General features: G+C 38.6%; 1 protein-coding gene across 16 annotated transcripts in view; it reads left to right on the top strand.

The window, feature by feature from the left end:
- LOC114138381 (membrane-associated guanylate kinase, WW and PDZ domain-containing protein 1-like) overlaps positions 1-18840 on the top strand; it is a 110803-nt gene extending 91963 nt beyond the window's left edge. For 13 of the 16 annotated variants that reach the window (XM_028007718.1, XM_028007885.1, XM_028007803.1 and 10 more), the window contains 9 exons: positions 3298-3389; positions 4837-5032; positions 5173-5475; positions 8079-8282; positions 10771-10855; positions 10968-11025; positions 12445-12588; positions 12720-12858; positions 14853-18840. In XM_028007718.1, the coding sequence (XP_027863519.1) occupies positions 3298-3389; positions 4837-5032; positions 5173-5475; positions 8079-8282; positions 10771-10855; positions 10968-11025; positions 12445-12588; positions 12720-12858; positions 14853-15952 (2321 nt within the window). In that variant the 3' untranslated portion in view covers positions 15953-18840. Of the gene's footprint in view, positions 1-3297; positions 3390-4836; positions 5033-5172; positions 5476-8078; positions 8283-10770; positions 10856-10967; positions 11026-12444; positions 12589-12719; positions 12859-13965; positions 14058-14852 lie in introns of all 16 variants that reach the window. The other 3 variants (XM_028008733.1, XM_028008813.1, XM_028007964.1) reach the window with 2 other exon arrangements.
- Positions 18841-19263: the final 423 nt, after the last annotated feature.

Raw genomic sequence — 19263 nt, 5'->3', positions numbered from 1 at the left:
CTCAAGGGAGAAGTGTCCTTGGGAACAAGCTAATCAAAAGGCTTATAATGTGTTTTAATTTGCCACGTATACACGCTGACAATACCTTCCTCTTTAAAATCTGACGTACAAATCTTTTAAATGAAAGGTCACAAATTCAAAAGTGGATGCACCTCATGTTGAAAGATAAAACATTATCTCATCAGACGAAGCAAAAGAGAACGTCTCATGCATTGAAAAGTTTACTCAGATGGCAAACTTAAAAAAACCCACAATTGATACCTCAGATTGCAGCTATAAAGCTCTTTTATATCCCGTCTAGTCCATGGCTTGTTCCTGCAATATTCATGGAGAAACACTGAAAATGTGATGAGAAGGAGAGTCTGTGTGATCTAAATCATTCAGACCTGCAGAAGTATGCAGTGCTATAAACTCTCAAATCCTGCTTCATGTGGCAACAAAAAGCCATTATGTAATCAGAGTGGGATGATGTGCACGGCAAGTTTGTTGTTGGCTTGTCGAATTACTGTTCTTGGCCAGATGCGCTAGTTGTGCACCAGCCGCATGTTGCAGAGTTGCTTAATAAGAATGTCAGCAAGAAGAAACTAGGACTGCTGCTAATTAAATATTAACTGGGTCCTGAGAGGGTTGCTTTAAGCTGCAGATGATTGGTGTATATGTTTGATAACCTCTGAAGAAGCTACAGCCCCTTTTTTGATTCAGCGGGGGAGCAAGAGGAGACACAATGAAACAAGAAAGAGGGAAAACAGAATTACTAACAGCCCTAGATTTCCTGCCTCCATTTTCATGCTGTTCATACCACCCCATCCCTGCAAACACTGCTTGAGTTCGTCAGCAGATGCATTTGTGCATCCAACGTATGTGCTTGAAAAGCACTGTTGCAGTGAAGGAGAGTGTGATGGAAGGGTGAATCCTAAGAGCAGAAAAAGAAAGCCAGTTGGCTTCTTTTTGACGTTTCTCATGAAAAGAAAATGATTGACACGGTCAGTAGGGATAAACAGATACATGTGTTGGCCCTTCTTTACAGAATTGCTTTAATTCTGCCATAGTGTGCAGTTTGTTTGCGTCAAAACCAATTTAAGGTTATGTCACAGCATTTCAATCACAGTATGAACTTTGACTAGACCATTTCAAGGTTTATTTTTTGGATGAAAATAGAGGTGGACCTGCTATTATGATTTCCATCAGTGTCCTGTTGCATCTTAGACACTAATGTGTGTCAAAAATAGCAAAAACTGAGGAAAGTTGCAAGAGCAAATAGAGCAAACTCTCAGGATTTTACATCTGTTTCTGCTCCTATACTAAAAGATTAATTAATTATTTTCTCCGTAAGGTTGCACAGTCAACTTCAGTCTGGGATCTTTCTTCATGGAGTTTGCTTGTTCTCCCTGTGTAAGAGTGCTTTCCCTCCTGGCGCTCCAGCCTTCTCCTCTAATCCGAAGACCTGGCTGCCAGGCTAATTGGTCTCGCTTAGTGGCCCTTTGTTGAGTGTTTGTCCTGTTTTGTGTATTTTGTCTGTCCTGTGATGGATTGGTGACCTGTCCAAGGCATACCCCATCTCTTGCCCAATGAGAGATTGGCATCAGCTCCCACATGACTTTGTAAGGTCAAGTTTGTGAGATGGGTGAAGGGATGGAGTGATGGCTCTCCATTGAAAGAACTTTAAGCCATAGGAAGAGCTTGTGGTGCACTTTTGAAGCAGCAACTTTTACAGATGTCTGTACCCTTGATAACAGTAACCTGTCTAGTGTGAGCAGATAGTAATGACTGTGTTATTCTTGTCTGCTAATTTGTATGCATCCCACCAGTTTTGGAAGGAAACATAATATGGACACATTTAAAATAAATGTGCTAGTGATACTGACTTCAAAGCATCATTGAGGCTTATCTCTTTCTCAACATAATATTAAAAATAACAGAGTCATTTCTGCACTCTGGTTTTACGTCATGTCCTCTTTATCCAGGTGAGTCCTAGCATTCCCACCAAATTCTCCAGAAATGCTCTGGTGGAGGGCAGAAGTAAAATAGATGGAAGACATATTTCTTGTTTTAACCTCTGACTCTGGAAGATGTTTCACTTCTGAACCAAGAAGCTGCCTTAGTTCTGACCCATGGAAATGGAAAAGAGATGGCTTCTCTTAAAGAAAGCAAGAGAAAGTCCAGCTGCTTCTCTCCTTAAAATATATACACAGAGCTTTGATCACTTCTCCCCCCAGGTGAACTGAGGGTTAATTAGAACCCTAGTAGTGACTTTATTTCAAACTAACCACACATTAGATGAAGGCGAGGGACTTGGGTTCACTGCCGGCCTCGAGAGGCAGCCGTACTGACAGCAGGCGGTGCATTAAAAGAGGCCTTGTGCCTCCTGTGCATGCTGGCCCTGTGGGTTGAACAGACTGACACTGAACTGCCTGCGTCCTCCTCCACAGTCTGCTTACTCTGTGGCAAGATGCGAATGTGTGGGACACTGCACATGTTTGAGTAAGATGTAAAGCAGAGAACCGACAGAAAAATGAAGAAAAAAATCAATCTGCGCAATTCAGATTTGTGTTGTAAATACAAATTAATAATATATCTCCTTTAGGTGAGTTTTTAGGTTTTCATTGAGGTCATCTTAAACAGAACATGCACAAGACGATAGAAGCAACCAACCACAAAACATAATGTTACTAAACTGACCAATGAGTTCTTAAATAGATGGGTTTAGGTATGTTTTGACTTTCAAAAAAAATTTTGTTTGGTGTAAAATACAAGGCCAACAGCGGTTCATTTGCAAAAAACTTTCTAAATTACAAGTGAGAATAGAAGAGATAAAATAAAAGTCATAAAGAAAACCTAAAACTTAAATAATGTTCATATTAGTAATGATTAAAAAAAATTGAAGAAATTGACGATACCACTTCTTTGGTTGAGAAAATGTTGAGAAGTAGACACAACACAAACATATAGAAGCTCTTAACTAGATGTACTTTCTATGCAAAAAGAAAAAAAAGGTTAAAGGGAGTTAGTTGAGACTCTTTCAATGGCTTCCTCCAGGAAGCAACGGACTAAACACAAAAGTACTGGGCCTGGTGTACTCTCTATAAAAAAGTAAGACAAGGAAAAAACATAAATGTATCTTGGATATTTTTGTGACAATGCCTTTGCAAAAATGACAAGACACGCTGAACAATGATGCACTGGTTTAGTGATTAGAAAGCACTGCTTGCAGTTGATAAAAATAGTAACTTCTAGGTTTGTAATGGATCAATAAGGAGACATCTCACTGATTTATTTTTTTTTTCATGTATGTTTCAGTGCCAGATTGCCAGGAGCAAGACATTTTCCTGTGGCGAAAGGATACTGGTTTTGGCTTCCGCATTTTGGGAGGAAATGAGGCTGGAGAACCTGTAAGTGTCTCGTCACCTTTAAATCTCATTATTTACTGTAAATGCTTACAAAATAATAGATAAGTGTGTATATAAATGCTTACATACAGTAACAATACTTTTCTGAATGCTCCTCAGTTTGAGGCTGCTTGCTTCATTAGTTTTTCTCCCCCCTGTCTTTTCAGTTCTGTCTGCCTTTATACCAGAATAGCACAAAGTCTTAACAAATTACTCCCACTCCCTATCTGGAGCTGTTGCTCTCTAGAGAACCTTACAGACAGCTTGTTAGGAGAAGCAAAGGCCGTATCCTCCGATCCTTGTGCTGTTGTGCATCATATATTTGTCTTGAAAGGGAAAGCAAGTTGAAGAATGACAGAAAGCTTGCAATTGGATAAAGTAAAGTGGTAGAAAGTTTCAAGCCTGCCTCACAGGAAGTTGGTTTGTTGATTGGTCCAAAAGCATTCACAAGCAGAAAGTCTGCTTTGATATGATGGGCCAGACCAGAGCAGTCTGGGCTCAGTCAGCTAGATTGGTATATCGTAGGCCGAGGAGGTTAGCATGTTGAGTTAAACAGTACTTTGCAGGGAGGGCATAAGTGGAAGCTCTGGAATAGTGAATCCAAAGAAAATCTGCTGAAGTTTCTAACTGTAGAGTTATAAAAGGTAATAAAGATTGCAGACATTTCTTTGACAGCCACTGTAGTTTAATTGTTTCAAAATCTGAATGTCGGCCTGTGGGATTACATTTTTTGGATGTTTTTGGTATACCTTCTTCTAATCTCCAAAGCATCAAATGTTTATCCAACAAACATGATGAAAGGGCCAGCATTATGTAAAAGTCACTTTTTATGTGCTTTACATCATGCTATAATGTTATTAATCAAAAACATACATGAAGTGTTGCCTTGATTCTGTCATGCATGTTTGAGAAATCCTTTCATTTCCCATGACAGCCATTCAGCTGTGCAACCCTTAGGGGAGCAGTAACTCATTTAGCTCCTTCAGACTAGCCAGCAGCAATTAGTAAACATCTGTTGGAACTGTACATCTTCTGAACTCGTTATATGAGCTACTTCTCAGTGCAACGCTAGTAAAAACCTTACATGGTTAATAGAAGAACGATGTTGTGATGACATCCTGAAGGTGGAGTTTCAGAAAGAGCAGGAGTTTAGAGACAAAGACCCAATTATAAATTATAAAGTCATATTTCTCTTAAGTTATACTTCATAACTTAACATGTATATAACAATTGAAGGTAGCATAGCTACTTGATTGTACTGCCGGCCATTATTATGTCATTATGTTCCTAGAATATACATTATACTGCTCCTTAAATTCTCCTGTCATTCATAAACACACTGAAATAATTCATCTAAACTCCGTTTTTTGGCTTTCTGAACATTCAAATTCTTAATTTCTTATTTATTTGTTAAAGGTATCTTGAGTGAAACATTTCTGTCTTTTTCCAGATCTACATTGGGCACATAGTGAAGTACGGGGCTGCAGATGAAGATGGCCGTTTGCGGTCTGGTGATGAGCTCATCTGTGTGGATGGCACAGCGGTAGTGGGAAAGTCACACCAGTTGGTGGTTCAGCTGATGCAGCAGGCTGCCAAACAGGGTCATGTCAACCTCACGGTCAGACGCAAGACCCCCGGATACGGAGGTGATGAAAGTTTCTCGTTAAACATGTACATCTATCTATGTGTCATGCACGGTCACATTTGTGTTATGTAAACATATTGTTGCCAGTTGCTTCTTAGTTCATTTATTTGACCACTGTGCTCTCACCCTCTTTATCCCCAGTGTCAAAGGGAGAAGGTGACGTTCCCCCATCGCCGGCCTCCTCACACCACAGCAGCACGCAGGCTCCCAGCCTAACAGAAGGCAAGCGGACCCCTCAGGGGAGTCAGAACTCACTGAACACAGTCAGTTCTGGCAGTGGATCTACCAGCGGCATAGGCAGTGGTGGTGGAGGTGGCAGCGGGAGCGCTGTGATTCCGGCCTCTCTGCAGCCTTACGACGTGGAGATCCAGCGGGGAGAAAACGAAGGATTCGGTTTTGTGATTGTGTCGTCCGTCTCCCGGCCTGATGCTGGCACCACATTCGGTAGGTGATGCAGGACTGTGAAATTTGTTTACTGTGTAGAGAAGCCAGAATTTTGTAAAATCTGCTGCTCTCTCACCCATATGAAAAGATGTATTTCTCATCCTGGCCCTCACCAATATTTCCATCACATTCTCAATCCCACTGATATCAATATTAAACTTTTATGCATCGCAGCAACACACCAGACATGCATTCAGTAAAGTCGGTCAGACTTTGAGGAGAAATTGCACAAGCTGTCCTTGAACAAATTCAGTATGAAGCTCTAAGTGATGAACACAGATGTCATATCAAGGACCCTTGTGTATTTAGCTGTTACGATAATGTAATGTGATGTGTCATAGGTGAAAGACGAGACTGGACGATACTCTAGTCACACTAAGTGTCCTGAGGAGGTTCCACTAATACCAGGAGCTAATGGTGTTGCTTTCCAGAATGCAATTTTAGAATTAATGTGTTATTAACAATGACAGTGTTGGAAAATGACCTTGTCTGATCTTCAGGCCTTAAAAGGTTTCTGTTTTTCCTTCTTCCCCTTTGTGTTTTAGTGTTTTTGCTCCTCCTTTATTCCTAAGCATGACTAAGACGTCTGCTATAGTGCCCTGTATTCACTCCTCTAATGGGTTGTAACCATGTGGGACACAGGCTGAAATCAAGAATTCATTTTTAACAAGTGACATTACTCTGAGCGTTCCTTCAAGATTTCTTAATGCCTGTCAGTTCTGCGAAAAATAAAAGCAGTTTCGTCTGATTGAGTTCCCTATAAGTGTCGGACAAAAACCATTTTTCCTAAGTCTATCAAAACCCATCCCCCAGCTGATCCCCTCGTTCCATGACCCAGAGCTGGTGTTGTGCTTAGCAGATTGGGTGTTAAATCCTTGTCAAGCCCTGTAATGTCCCATAACTCATTATTTAAATAAAGTGACAGCATACAAGTGCATTTTCAATCAAGGCAGAGCAGAGGTGAATGTGAAGAAAGGTTATGTAATTAATATGGATGCTGCACAGATTTCTGAATGAAAGCTGTAGGAGAGATAAAAAAAAGTGAAACAGGAGAAGAAGGACAACTGGCGAGAGCAGGGATTTTCCCTAAGTTGCCATCAGGAATCCTAAACTCATTTTGATTCAACGATGTCCTGTCATGTTTTCAGTCACCACCTGCCTAGACTCGCATAAAGTCTTAAAGGGATAGTTCAGAATATGGTGAGGTTCTGTGAAAAGGTTATAAGCAGTTTGTATCATATGTGCAGTATATAACTTTCTCACAAGAAATCTACAATCTATCTATAACCCAAATTGTTGTTTACAACGTCCAGACCATCATACCTAAAAAAAAAATAATGTGTCTTGTACAAAATACAGATTAAAACATGTGGGGATATCAACTTTTGCACTTAAAACTAAAATTGGATAATATAATAAAATTGTTATTTAACATACCAATATTTAACTGACTCATCAACTCCACTTATAAGGATGAAGAACAGAGAGAAAATTGAATATGGTTTACGATACTATTAACTTGCTGTTTTTAAATTTAATGTTATTGTGAACTGGCAATTTTTAAGTGGTATATTGTTCTTGCTTTGGTTTATCAATGTTGTTAACAATGGAAAGATCGCAAATCACAACAACCTGCTATTTCTTAAACCTGAAATTATATCTGATCTATCTGTTTTCAGCAGTAGGGATAGTATTTTTTAGATGGACATTTCTTCTCTGATAGTACATTAGCTCTGATTTTCCTCTCTGACCTTTTGTTTACAAAGACAAAAGAATACACCTGTTGGGATTTCAGTGGTTGCTTTAAATTTAGACTCCTTAGTCACATTTCTCTTGATTCCTTGTCTGTTGGTAACAGATGGAAAATAATCATTTGATCACAGAAATAATCATTTTTTCACTTTGGGTACTTGCAAAACAAACACCTGTTTAAACCATAAGTGTAGTTTCGTCTTGATTAAAGCCGCAGCAACAAATAGTCACGTTCAGACTTATCCAAGCAAATGTATGAGATCAGAGTTGTTTTTAAACAGTAGAAGTCCTTCAGACTACAGTGTTAGAAATTAACTTCTTATGATGTTACGGTGGGTTAAATATGAATTGCTTATGACATTTTAACACAAGCTCACCTAAAAAACTTCTGAACTTTCTCTTTGAATTCTTATCATTATCTCAGCCAAGGTACCATAGTTCAGGTACCTGATTGTATAAATACCCATTGATCCAATTATATATCAGATTCTCAGATCTTTAATTAACATGTCAAGTTGGGGGACAAAAGGACATCCTTTGCATTTTTATTAAGGAGTACATCAATTTTAGCTTGACTTCTCTTTTCTGTTTTTTTTACAATAAAATGTGTAATTTGTGTGCAAACTCCAATAGTTTTTCACCTTCATTTGGTGATTTTGGGACTTGGTGATTTGAATAATTAATCTGCCCTCCTTTTTCTTTCTTCTATTATGTTTTCTCCTTGTTTCCCACTTACATTAAATGCAAATTAACACAAATAATCATCTCAATCAAACAAATCTATACCGCACATTGTTTTTAACATGAAAAAAACAAAACAACATAAACACAAACACATCTAACATAAAAAGCTGGAAATGCTTGTGTGGCGATGCCCCACAAAATAGGCCGCATCATAGAGGGCAGCCCGGCGGACCGCTGCGGGAAGCTGAAGGTCGGGGACCGGATTCTGGCCGTTAACGGTTGCTCCATCACGAACAAGTCGCACTCGGACATTGTCAACCTGATCAAGGAGGCTGGCAACACCGTCTCACTCAGGATCATTCCAGGCGATGGTAAGGCTCTCATCTTTCGACATCACACGGATGTTTCATAATGCATCATGATGTGACTTATTCATAGTTGTAGTGGGAGGCAAAGGGCACCGATGCTTTTCAGAGACATGAGAAATTTTTTTATCAGGGCGTGGAGCCTTTTGTAAGAAGCAAAATCACTAGGTAGGAGTAAGGCAAAGTAAATTCTCCGTTTTCTTTGATTTTTGTCCATTTAGTTTCTGGATTGAACAAATTAAACACTTTTTCTTCTGGTGCTAATTTCACTAACTTTTACTATTAAATATAATAAATATCTCAGCACAGGCAGTCTACTTTCCAAAGCTGCATGTTTCCTGCAGGTGTTTTGATGTTAAACATAACATTTTGTCAATGCACAACTACAAACTTAATATATGATACATCATCACAAAGTGGCACAAAATTATGGAGTAGGAGGAATATTTTTGATAAATGTGCTTTGTATTTGTATTATGACCACCTGAGTCGATTCTTTTAGAACCACTGGTCACTGCAATTACAGCTGCAGATCTTTTGAGGTGTGTATCTACCAGATTCACACATAGAGAGACGACTGATGACTTTGTCCACTATTCTTTGAAAAACAGTTCAAATACAGTCAGACTGGATGGAGGGCCAGTGTAAGAACTGTTTTTCCAGGGGTGGGCAACTCCAGGCCTCGAGGGGCCGGTCTCCTATAACTTTTAGATGTATCTCTACTTCAACACACCTGAGTCAAATAATGAGGTCATTAGCAGGACTCTGGAGAACTTGACTGCACTTAGGAGGTGATTCAGCTACTGGATTCAAGTGTGTTGGACCAGGGAGACATCTAAGAGTTGCAGGACACCGGCCCTCGAGAACCAGGATTGCCCACCCCTGGGTTATTCTGTAGTCTGGTTTCATATTCTAATTGGATTTTGGTCTGGACTTTAACTAGACCATTGAAACACAGGAATATACTTTTATCTATATTATCCTACGTGAGAAGTTGATATCTGTAACTAGTTTAGAGCAGCTCTATTGGTGTCCTGGCTCCTTCATTGACTTTTTAAAGTTTATAATCTAACTCTTACTTTAATCATCATCCCTGAATTATCTGAAGTTGTTCTTGGTCTTCAGGATGTTGTTTGTGCACTATTGTTTATAACAAACCAATGTAAAACAGCTGATCATAAACTGAGTGCACATTACAGCTAGAGCCAACTTGTACTGGATTTTATGCAAGTGTATAAAGGAGAGAGGGCCTGAATATATAATTATGTCACTATTTTTTTTCTTTTCCTTTCACTTCAAAATTATGTATCACATTGTATTGGTCTATCAGACAAAAATCCAACAAAATGGACTGAAGTTTGGATTTTCATCATGACATAATATATAAAAGGTTAGTGGGGTTTGAATAGTTTTGCAAATCACCGTATATCATCTTCAGATAGAAAAATACTGGTTCAACGGACACAGAACATTTTAAAAATGAATTTTCCAAAGATTAGGGCCAAAAGTGGTGACAAGAGTCACCATCGGTGTGAAACCTATACATATACTAGAAACACAATCCAAGAGGGACTTGGATTGATCTCTGTAGGACAGCGAGGAAGTCATATTTTTTTGGAGATTAGTGAAAAGTGACTAAGGTGCCTAAGAAGAATGAAACGGGCTGATATTCTAGAGCTTTCCAATTGCTCCTTCCAATTGAAAGTAGCCTTTTTTAAGTTTTTGATCTTAAACTAATCAAAACAATAAGAGAGAGTCTTTTGTTACTGTGGAATAAAATAATTATTTACAGTGTGTTTACTTTTATTAGAAGTTTATTTAATATTAATCTTACAATGTTTAATCAGTTTATTATGTCTCACTCAGTCTTACAGAGTCATTGTTTCTCTTTTTAGCCTTCACAGTTTGCCTCAGTGTGTCAGAAGCTTAGCAACAGGCGATTAGTAAATAGTTTTCATACCTTGCGGAGTGACAAGACCAGACCAACGGCGCAGCGATTCTGTCTGAAACCCATTTTTAACTGAAAGTTGCATTTTTCTCTGTGTGTGTATTAATCTGATTAGCTCCTTGGGAATGTTGGTGATGACACTCTGTCTGTGGGAGAAGGACGTTATACAGTATATATAGAGAGGTGATTCCTTTGTCTAGTTAGATCTCTTCTGAGCTCTCCATCTGTGCAGATGTGAAATAAAGCTGTGTTTTGTTCTTTCTCTTTAACAAGGTTTGGACTTTGTTAATTTTTCTCGCTCCACATTACATTTGTGTTGTTTCCGATCCATGCAAAAGGGTCCAGTGTTGTCAGTGAGCAAAATAGCAGATGACAGCATCACACACAGTTAGCATCAGATCAATACAGCTGCCTAAGGGTGATTTAAGAAACTCTTTTGGACAGTGGTATTTTGTTCACCACAGTGCCTTTTAGAGACCTCGCTCTGGGCTGAGGCATTTAATAAAAACACCCACTTTATTTAACTTCTTGTCCCTCTATTTTCAGAATCTTCCAATGCTTCTCTGCTGACTAATGCAGAGAAAATAGCTACCATAACCACCACACACACACCTCAGACCACAGAGTTAAGGTAGGTCCTGATACATTTTTAAGTTTCAAATTTCATATGTAATAATAATAGTAAAGCTTAATGTGGCATAAAATATATTGCCAGCATGAAATCTTTGTTTTCTTTTTGAAAGGAATCATTCAAAGTCAAAAGGTGCTCCTCCTCCACCTCCTTCACAAACTCAAATGCAGGTAAGTGTCAGTATTTTCAATGCAGTTAACTGATTTTCTACTTGCAATTGCCATGTATATGTTAAGACATGAAGTCATGGTTTACGTTCTGCCTAAAACTATAACAAATGTGTTGAATCATTTAAGCGCTCTCGGAAAATACATTCAAAACTAAAGTGTATCTAAGTCCAAATAACCTATTTTTGGTTATAAACTGTCTAATTTGGTTTGTAAGGGTGCTATTTTTATATTGCTTTTGTGTAAATTTGTTTTGTTTTGCAATATTTTGCCAATCTAGCACTCAAATAATGTTTATATTTCTTGTGGTGAGGAAATTTGTGAATTGTCACCTCTCTAAAGAAACACAAACTGATTTATGACAACAACAGCGAGTCTCTTGAGAAGAGCATAACTTTTGTGTACTTCATCTGTAATTAAAAAAAGGGACTGGATAAAAGAAGACAGAAATGTTCTTAAACCTTTTCAACCGCAGTATATTTTACTAATCAGTAGGGGGCAGTAACACACCAAGAGACGGACGTAGAAGGGATAAGTTGAAGACTAAGAATGCAAATTAAACCGCGGGATGAGTTGAACTTTCACTTCATTTCATTTTTAGCAGCATTATAAAAAAAGTCATAATGTGCACACAATGACTTGTAGTGAGTTGTACGGGAAACTGGCACAATTTATTTATTATTTAGCAGCAACATAAATTAAACTACAATTTTTTCATTTGTTTGGACTCGCAAACAAAATATAGATTGTAGTTTTTACATTTGACATGTGTTAAAATGCCTGATAAGTGAGAGCGGTTTGCATGGTGTGCATTGTTTTGCACACCAATACAACTGATGTCGCAGAAAAACATTAAATATGTGTGACTTTGTTACTGCATTGCACAGTGATGGCATTTCGAAGTCAACTCAGTCATTCTTTTGGTTCCCTTATTAATGTACTGAAGGAGTTTTGCATGTATCAAAGAAATGGTGGAAAGGAATATAGTGATATCAAATTAATACAATATTTAGACAAAAAGCTGTTTTCTTATGTTTAGAGATTAGGGTATGATGTGTGACAGACCTTTTATATACCTACATTGGTATGAACTTTTATCTAACATTTTGTTGACTAGTCTAATTATGTTCTCACATAGAAATCTTGTGTTTGAAGCAAACTTTGGATGAGGAAACTTTGGGGTGCAGCCCTTGTGCTGCCCTTGCTTGGTGATCTGCACCCTGCTCACATGTACTTCTGCATTAATTATTCATGTATTCCACTGTATTGTACTGCCATTGACATTTTGAGGGGTTTTTTGTGGAACACGACTTGATTAGTTCTGAAGTTTGGACTTATCAGTCGCTGTCCTCAGCACAATGAATAAGTCACTGTTTCCTAGTGTTTCTTGTGTATAGATATATACTTTTTCTTACACCACAGGACGCCGAGTACTATTCTGTGGACCTGGAGAGGGACAGCAAAGGATTTGGCTTCAGCCTAAGAGGAGGACGGGAATACAACATGGACCTTTACGTGCTGAGACTAGCCGAGGATGGGGCTGCTGTCAGAAATGGCAAGATGAGGGTATGAAACTCACAAGTTCCCTCTGATTCTCTACTAAGAACATTTTGTCAGGCTAAATTTCCTCTTTTCGCATTATTTATGAGGCCACTTTATCACTTGGCTGTCCCAGTTACTTACCTTCTCCATTGCAGGTGGGAGATGAGATTCTGGAGATTAACGGTGAGAGCACAAAGAACATGAAGCATTCACGAGCCATTGAACTGATCAAGAACGGAGGTCGGAGGGCGCGGCTTGTCCTGAAGAGAGGCGATGGATCAGTACCTGAATATGGTAGGTTAACATGCAGCAGATGCTTTACTTCCCTTCAAGTAAAGAAGTCGGATCTTTTTTTCATGTAGTAAACTCAGTAGAATAGAAAATTTATTTCCTTGAACAGATACATCTTTATTGTATATTTAACAATATTTTAGAATAATAAATGCATATTTTATTCTATAGGGCCCCATGCAGAAAACTTGAAAAATCCAGCTTTTTACATGAGTACAGTTATTCAGTGGGACAAAGCTACTAATAAAAAAAAATACAATTTACAATTTATGCACTCTTCTCTTCAGCTTCAGTTTTTGGTTTGAGGACTTAGATGACCATGAAAGATGGTGGATTTTGTCTCTGTCAAGGTTTTTATGTGTTGATTTGGTATGTTTTCTAGATCATTACATTTAAAAAAAACCCCAAAAAACAATGTTGATCTGAGACTATTGTAATTTTATGTTAAAATCAAGATCTTCTTGTATTTCAAGGAGTTTATTTTGCCATGCACTCATTGAGCCTTCGTAGATGAAATATAATCACAGCACCACAGATTCTCCACCTTGCTTAATAAAGGGCATTAGTACTTTTTCACAAATTAATTAATGTAGACACACCTGAACTGTTGAAGACTTTTTGTATCTTACCAAAGTACCTTCTAATCATATACATATTTCTTTAGAATTCTCATTTTTCTTATTACTGAATAAATGTATTCAAGATAAGATTGGAATTTTCAGAAAGATTAATACACTACCTTTTTACCGTTAAGTTAATGCCAATAACTGAGGAGATCTGTATTGACAAAAGAATGACTGAAACTTATATAGTGGGATTTATACAGGAAACTGTACAGTAAAGATACTCCATAGGTTTAACAATGCCTTTGCTCTTCGGAGCTCTGTTCTCTACTGTTGTATTATTTCTCATAGTAATCCAGAGATTTATGTTGGGGATCATTTTTAAAAATTGAAGTGAAGAATATTTTTGTCTTTCACGCCAAACCCCTTCTTCTCTCAACGGATGTACTGTAAAACAGCTTGTCTGTTCTATTTGTCTTCTTCTCTCGCCTCCTCCTTCCTTCTCTCTGATCGTCTCTTGTTGCTGGGCTCTTCCTCCTCTCTCCAGCGATGATGGCTCCTCATCTCGCTGTTGGTACATTGAGGAATGACAAGATGGGAGAGCCCTGTTTCTACCTAATGGGCCAAAATCAGACAACGGTTTGTAGTAAAAAAAAATAAAAACAACAACAACTCTGTCCCAGTTCACTCTCCCTGTCATCTCCCCTCTCCTCACTTTGAGTTTTTATACAGCCTTCCAGCTCATCCTGACCTGCATCCTACTTTGTTTGTGTTTGTGTGCGGATGTGTTTACACTGTAGACATACTTTATGTCTCATCACGCTTGAATTAAACTGTACTTATGTGGCTTCTGTCAGTCCATATAAACCGTACCCTTCTGCCACTTAAAAAAAACTTCTTTTTTTTTTAATGGAACTAACTTAACGCCACCTCTCATCACATGCGGCTGCCATAGCAACCTGTGTTATTTGGCAGACATTCAGCCAAATGCACATTTTAAATTTGGTTTTGGTTTGTTTTGGTGTGCCTTTATCATACTGTTTGGAATGACCTCCTAGGTGCCTGCTGTGTCATTGATAACCGCTGCCCTTCACTTGCTGATGTGTTGCTCCTGCTTTTGCTGATGTAACCTGTTTAAAAACGTAAACTCAACTCCCAGAGAATATTTACGGGGTTTTTTTATTATTATTTTTGCAAAGATTTAAATTTGAATCTGACATATCAATTTAGAAAAGGCTGCTTGTTTATTTGGAAAACATGCAGCATATTAAAAGAACACATCTTTGCATGATATTCATAGCTGCATTGATTTGTGTTGTGCCAGTGCAAGCAATCACATAATGCAACAGAAAAGTCATCTGTGCAACATACGGTAAATGTAACTCAAATCTATTTGCATTCTTCAAATCCCTCTCCCTTTTGCCTTTCCTGCAGACGGCAGCAGTGACGGGCACCCTCCCGCACCCAGGGCACAAAACACTCCGGAAGTGAGAACGTTGCCACCAAAAAGCCGATATCACACCTCATTGGAGTCCAGTTATCCACCAGACTTTCACAAACCATCACGCCTGGAGGAGGCTGCACGTGGCCGAGGTATGGACAAAAACAGGGACTGGGCTGGCTCGGATCTGATGGACTTCCACGGCCGGCAGTTTAATCCCCATCATCATCACACCTGGAATAACAGTCACAGTCAAAGTACCCTCCGACAGCAGTCTCCTGACAACAGCAATGACAGCAGTGCTGGCAACAAGAAGAGCCGAGGCCGCAAAGTCAAGAAGTCTGAATCAGAGAGTGGTATCTCCAAGCTCCTGAAAACTCTGAGGAAGGACAACTCGGGAAAGAAGGCTGCTGCTGCTGAAAAACTGCGGGGTCGAGAGCTCTCGAGCAGCAGTTCTACCCTGGACAGAAGGTTTCAGTTGCACCGTCGTGGCTCCCTCGATCGCTCACCAACCAGGAAGCGCAGCTCATCTCCAGATCGTCGGCGGGCGAAATCCATGGACCGCAGGGCAGAGCGTGCGCACCGGGACCACACACCTGAGAAGGAGTACGATGATGGAGGGTTCCTCTCGGTCACCCCTGAGCGGAAACTCTTCGAACGGAAGCACCTCAAGGAGTCCCAGGTAGCTGGACGAGTGAGCGAGTCGTCCACCCCGGACCGCGTCAACAACAGAGGGGATTCTCTCCCCAGAGGCCGTTCGTATGAGAAAGCTACTAAGAATGGCAATCTTCTGAGAGACTCTTCCTCAGAGAGGAAGGAGGAGAGACACCGGATGAACGGGACAATGGAGAGGCGATACAGATCGGAGCAGGACTCTTCCCCTGACAGCATCTATAGCCGGGATGAGCTGAACTATGCAGCAGCGCCCAGACTGAAGGACTATTACAGCATGATGAAGAACAACGCTGCACACAACAATGCTACCTACAACAAGACAGGACCCATCAATAACGCCGGAGGCCGCAGCTCAAACCAGATCCCTGAGCCCAAGAGAAGGCTGTACAAAGAAAATTCTAAAGACCTCAGTATCTAGAGGGAGGAGAGTACCCTCACTGCTCTCTCCTCTGTCCGTACAAACTACGTAACATACACTGGAATTGGACTTGTAACAATACTAACTCTTACTCTTTATTTGGTTGAATTGTTTATGAATTGATTTGATTGACTAAACTACTTGTGGTCCCATCTAGAGATTTATAAAAACAGCAGGAGTACAATCCCTCTATCAGTTTATACTGGTTGTGTTGTCATTGTTCTTGTTATTTTGAGCATAACAGAGGTTGTTGTACTGTAGTAAAGGTATTGTATGTGCCTGCATATGAAATCAGTGATATTGCTTTTTGTAGGCATTGTTGACTTTAAATATTTGTTCCCTTCAAAGGTCTGAATAATGCTTCCATTTGTGGTAAATCCTAAATCCTGAGCTTGTTTTTGAAATTATTTTAGGTGTCCTTTTCGCTCCTGAATTACTGACACTATAACTACTGATGGTTCACAAGAACTGTGGAAGTAAAGCAAAGCTCTACATTTAAATTGGATGGTGAAACTAGAGCATTAAATTATAAATAGTAATAATATATGAAATTTCTAATTTTGCTCTATTTATTTAGAATTTCACTCGCATCTTGAGTGAGCTTAATTAAATCCTTAAGGGCTGAGGTAGAAGTGTAAGCATGCTGTACTTCAACTTATGTTGCATCATTGTTTGACAGCCCATATTATTCCTATTAGAAATTATTTTCAGTGACTCTGAGGCCCTTTCTACAATAACACAGATGTTTTCTGCTGTGCTTCCACCTACCATCCATAGAGTTTCCAATTAAAAACTACATATAAAAAAAGCACTATAAGGCAAAGATTTGTAAAAACGTTCTCTCCACTGAATGTCCAGAGATTATATAGGAAACAATGACCTAGAGAAACACTTTTCTTAGACTTGATACACATTTCTTTTCTAGAAACCACGGCATCAATAGAGCCAATTTAATTGATCTTTTCTTCAAAAGAAGGCGGAAGTTAAAGAACATATTTCCTAATTTTTACAGCTTTTCCTTTTCAAATGTGCTCAGCCTTATATCTCACAGTAGATTTATTCATTTCCATTCAGTCTTTAATATTTCTAGAGTGGTTTAGCTTGGATTTGAGTTTTTGGTAAGTAGAAGGTGAGTTTTTGGTAAGAGAAAGTGAAGAATATTTTAAAAAAAGTCATTGTGTGCTATAAATGTGTTTACTCTGGATATGTGGTGATTAACCAAAATTGTGACTTAGAATCTGACTTTGTAATTGTCTGCTCTTCCTTTCTATGCTAAAAACTGTAACAACAGTGGGGTAATTATTCTTTCCCACATCGCTCTTGATTTGTCCGGACTCTCCTCCCAGTAAGCTGAAGAAGATCTGAGGACAAAGGATAAACTCAGTGAAAGGAAATACGATCCAGTTGTTTTGAAAGAATCTTTACCCTAGCACCGCTTTAACCAGGATTAATATTATTTTAAAATTGTCATTAATGCTAGCATTATCACCACCTGCTGGCGAAGCACAGTTATTACAACATTTAAAAGTTGTGCTACTGAGTGCAGATAGATTTTTAACAAAGGACGAAAACATTGAAAATATCTAGAGTAGTATAGCTGGGACCTGAGACTTTTTGTTTAAACCAAATGACTAGTTTTGCCCTTCTCTACACTGAAGCAGCCTCTTTCTACTACATCCGAATCTGTTCATGACAGAGTGAGTTTCCCAAATTTCTCAAGAAGCCTGTGTAGTAATTTAGAAAAGTCAGCATTTTTGCCATACTGCCAGCTGAAGCTGCCATAAAGTACGTTTATTCAGATATGCCAAAAAAAAAAATCATTAATTATCCCTGTGCAAGATGCATGTGTAAGTTAAAATGTAGTGTAACAACCTTGTTAGGCCTAAAGAAACACTGTAATCCCCAACACTTATTTCTAGCCCAGCTCTCATATTTATTACACCCATTGTCCATCCTCTGGGCCCTGACACGTTGAGCTGATGAGGTTTGTTGGCACGGTAACGTACAGTGAGTCCTGGTAGATGAGACAACTATTTCTGCCACTCTGAGCCACACTGTCACGCCACTGAAGTCTGACTGCTGCTTTTTCATGTTTTTGTTTTTGTGTGATTATTCTCTGTTTTATGTTTTGTTTGAAAACTAGAACTATATATTGGATGAACCACAACAAATGCATTGTTTCATCACCGGTGTCACTATGGTACTGTATTCAATAAAAATACAAAACCAAACAAAAAATGAGAGAGGGAGAGATAGAGTCACAGTTAGGAGGTTGGTCATCACCTGTAAAGAGATTTTCTCTCCCAATGTAACTACTAGGAACTTGTCAAGGAATAAAATGTTGCCTTTTTCTTGCACAAAACAGAAATTTATGAAGAACCTCTGCAGTGAGGAATGTGATATTGTGTTTATATCTCTGAAATGGACCTGACAATTTATGGTAAATATGTTGATTTACTCTGGGTCAGGTATATAAAGACATTTTAAAAATGAAAGACTGTATTTGGTCAATCAACAGCTGATAAATGGTTTGAATCTCTCTATGGTTAGCCTGCCTTTGTATTATAAAGCACTTGTATGCAGTCTGTGTTCTTCAAGCATTATTTCTTGCAGTGTGCTCCAGACATAATGCTGTCTCTATGTTGATAAAAGCAGTACATGTATATGGGCCAATTTTTTTTTATATAACTATGCATATATAAATACTACATTGTCCATAGCTTTATTTGACCCATGAAGCTATACATAACATTAGTCAAAGTAAAAGTAGATGTGGACTTATCCAGCTTCTTTTCCTTCAGATGGATTACAATGTATATGTAGCTATCAAAAGAAGTCTGTGGATGCTATTTTTATTATCAAATAAAGTTTTGCATACAAATTCAAAAGGATTTCACTTCTCTACACAGCTGGTTGTCCCAGGAGAAGCATTTTGAATTTCTTTGTCTCTTTCAGTAAAAAAAAACACTTTAAATTTCAACATGAAATGTGCCATTCGACTTATTGGAGCAGCTAACCCATTGAGTAGAAATTACTTCGACATTGAAAACCCTTTTCGTCTATCTCTGTAGTTTTTTTTTGTTTGTTTTTTTGGTGCTGAAAGCATCACAATTACTTTCAAATGGATGTATCATATCCAACAGTTATCATATATAGAATCCAACTGTTAGAGAATTTTTTGTTAAAGAGAAACTATGCAGTTCCCACATTTGAATTGTACTGTAAAATGATAAGTAATGAGTCATTCTCACAATAACTCTTTGGATTTGAAGGTTCTGTTTTACTTTGAGTCCTCTCGTTCAAAATTCATG

Source organism: Xiphophorus couchianus, chromosome 1, assembly GCF_001444195.1.
Source record: "Xiphophorus couchianus chromosome 1, X_couchianus-1.0, whole genome shotgun sequence".
Classification (NCBI taxonomy): domain Eukaryota; kingdom Metazoa; phylum Chordata; class Actinopteri; order Cyprinodontiformes; family Poeciliidae; genus Xiphophorus; species Xiphophorus couchianus.
The sequence above is the reverse complement of the archived record's forward strand: the minus strand, read 5'-3'. Positions and strand labels throughout refer to the sequence as shown.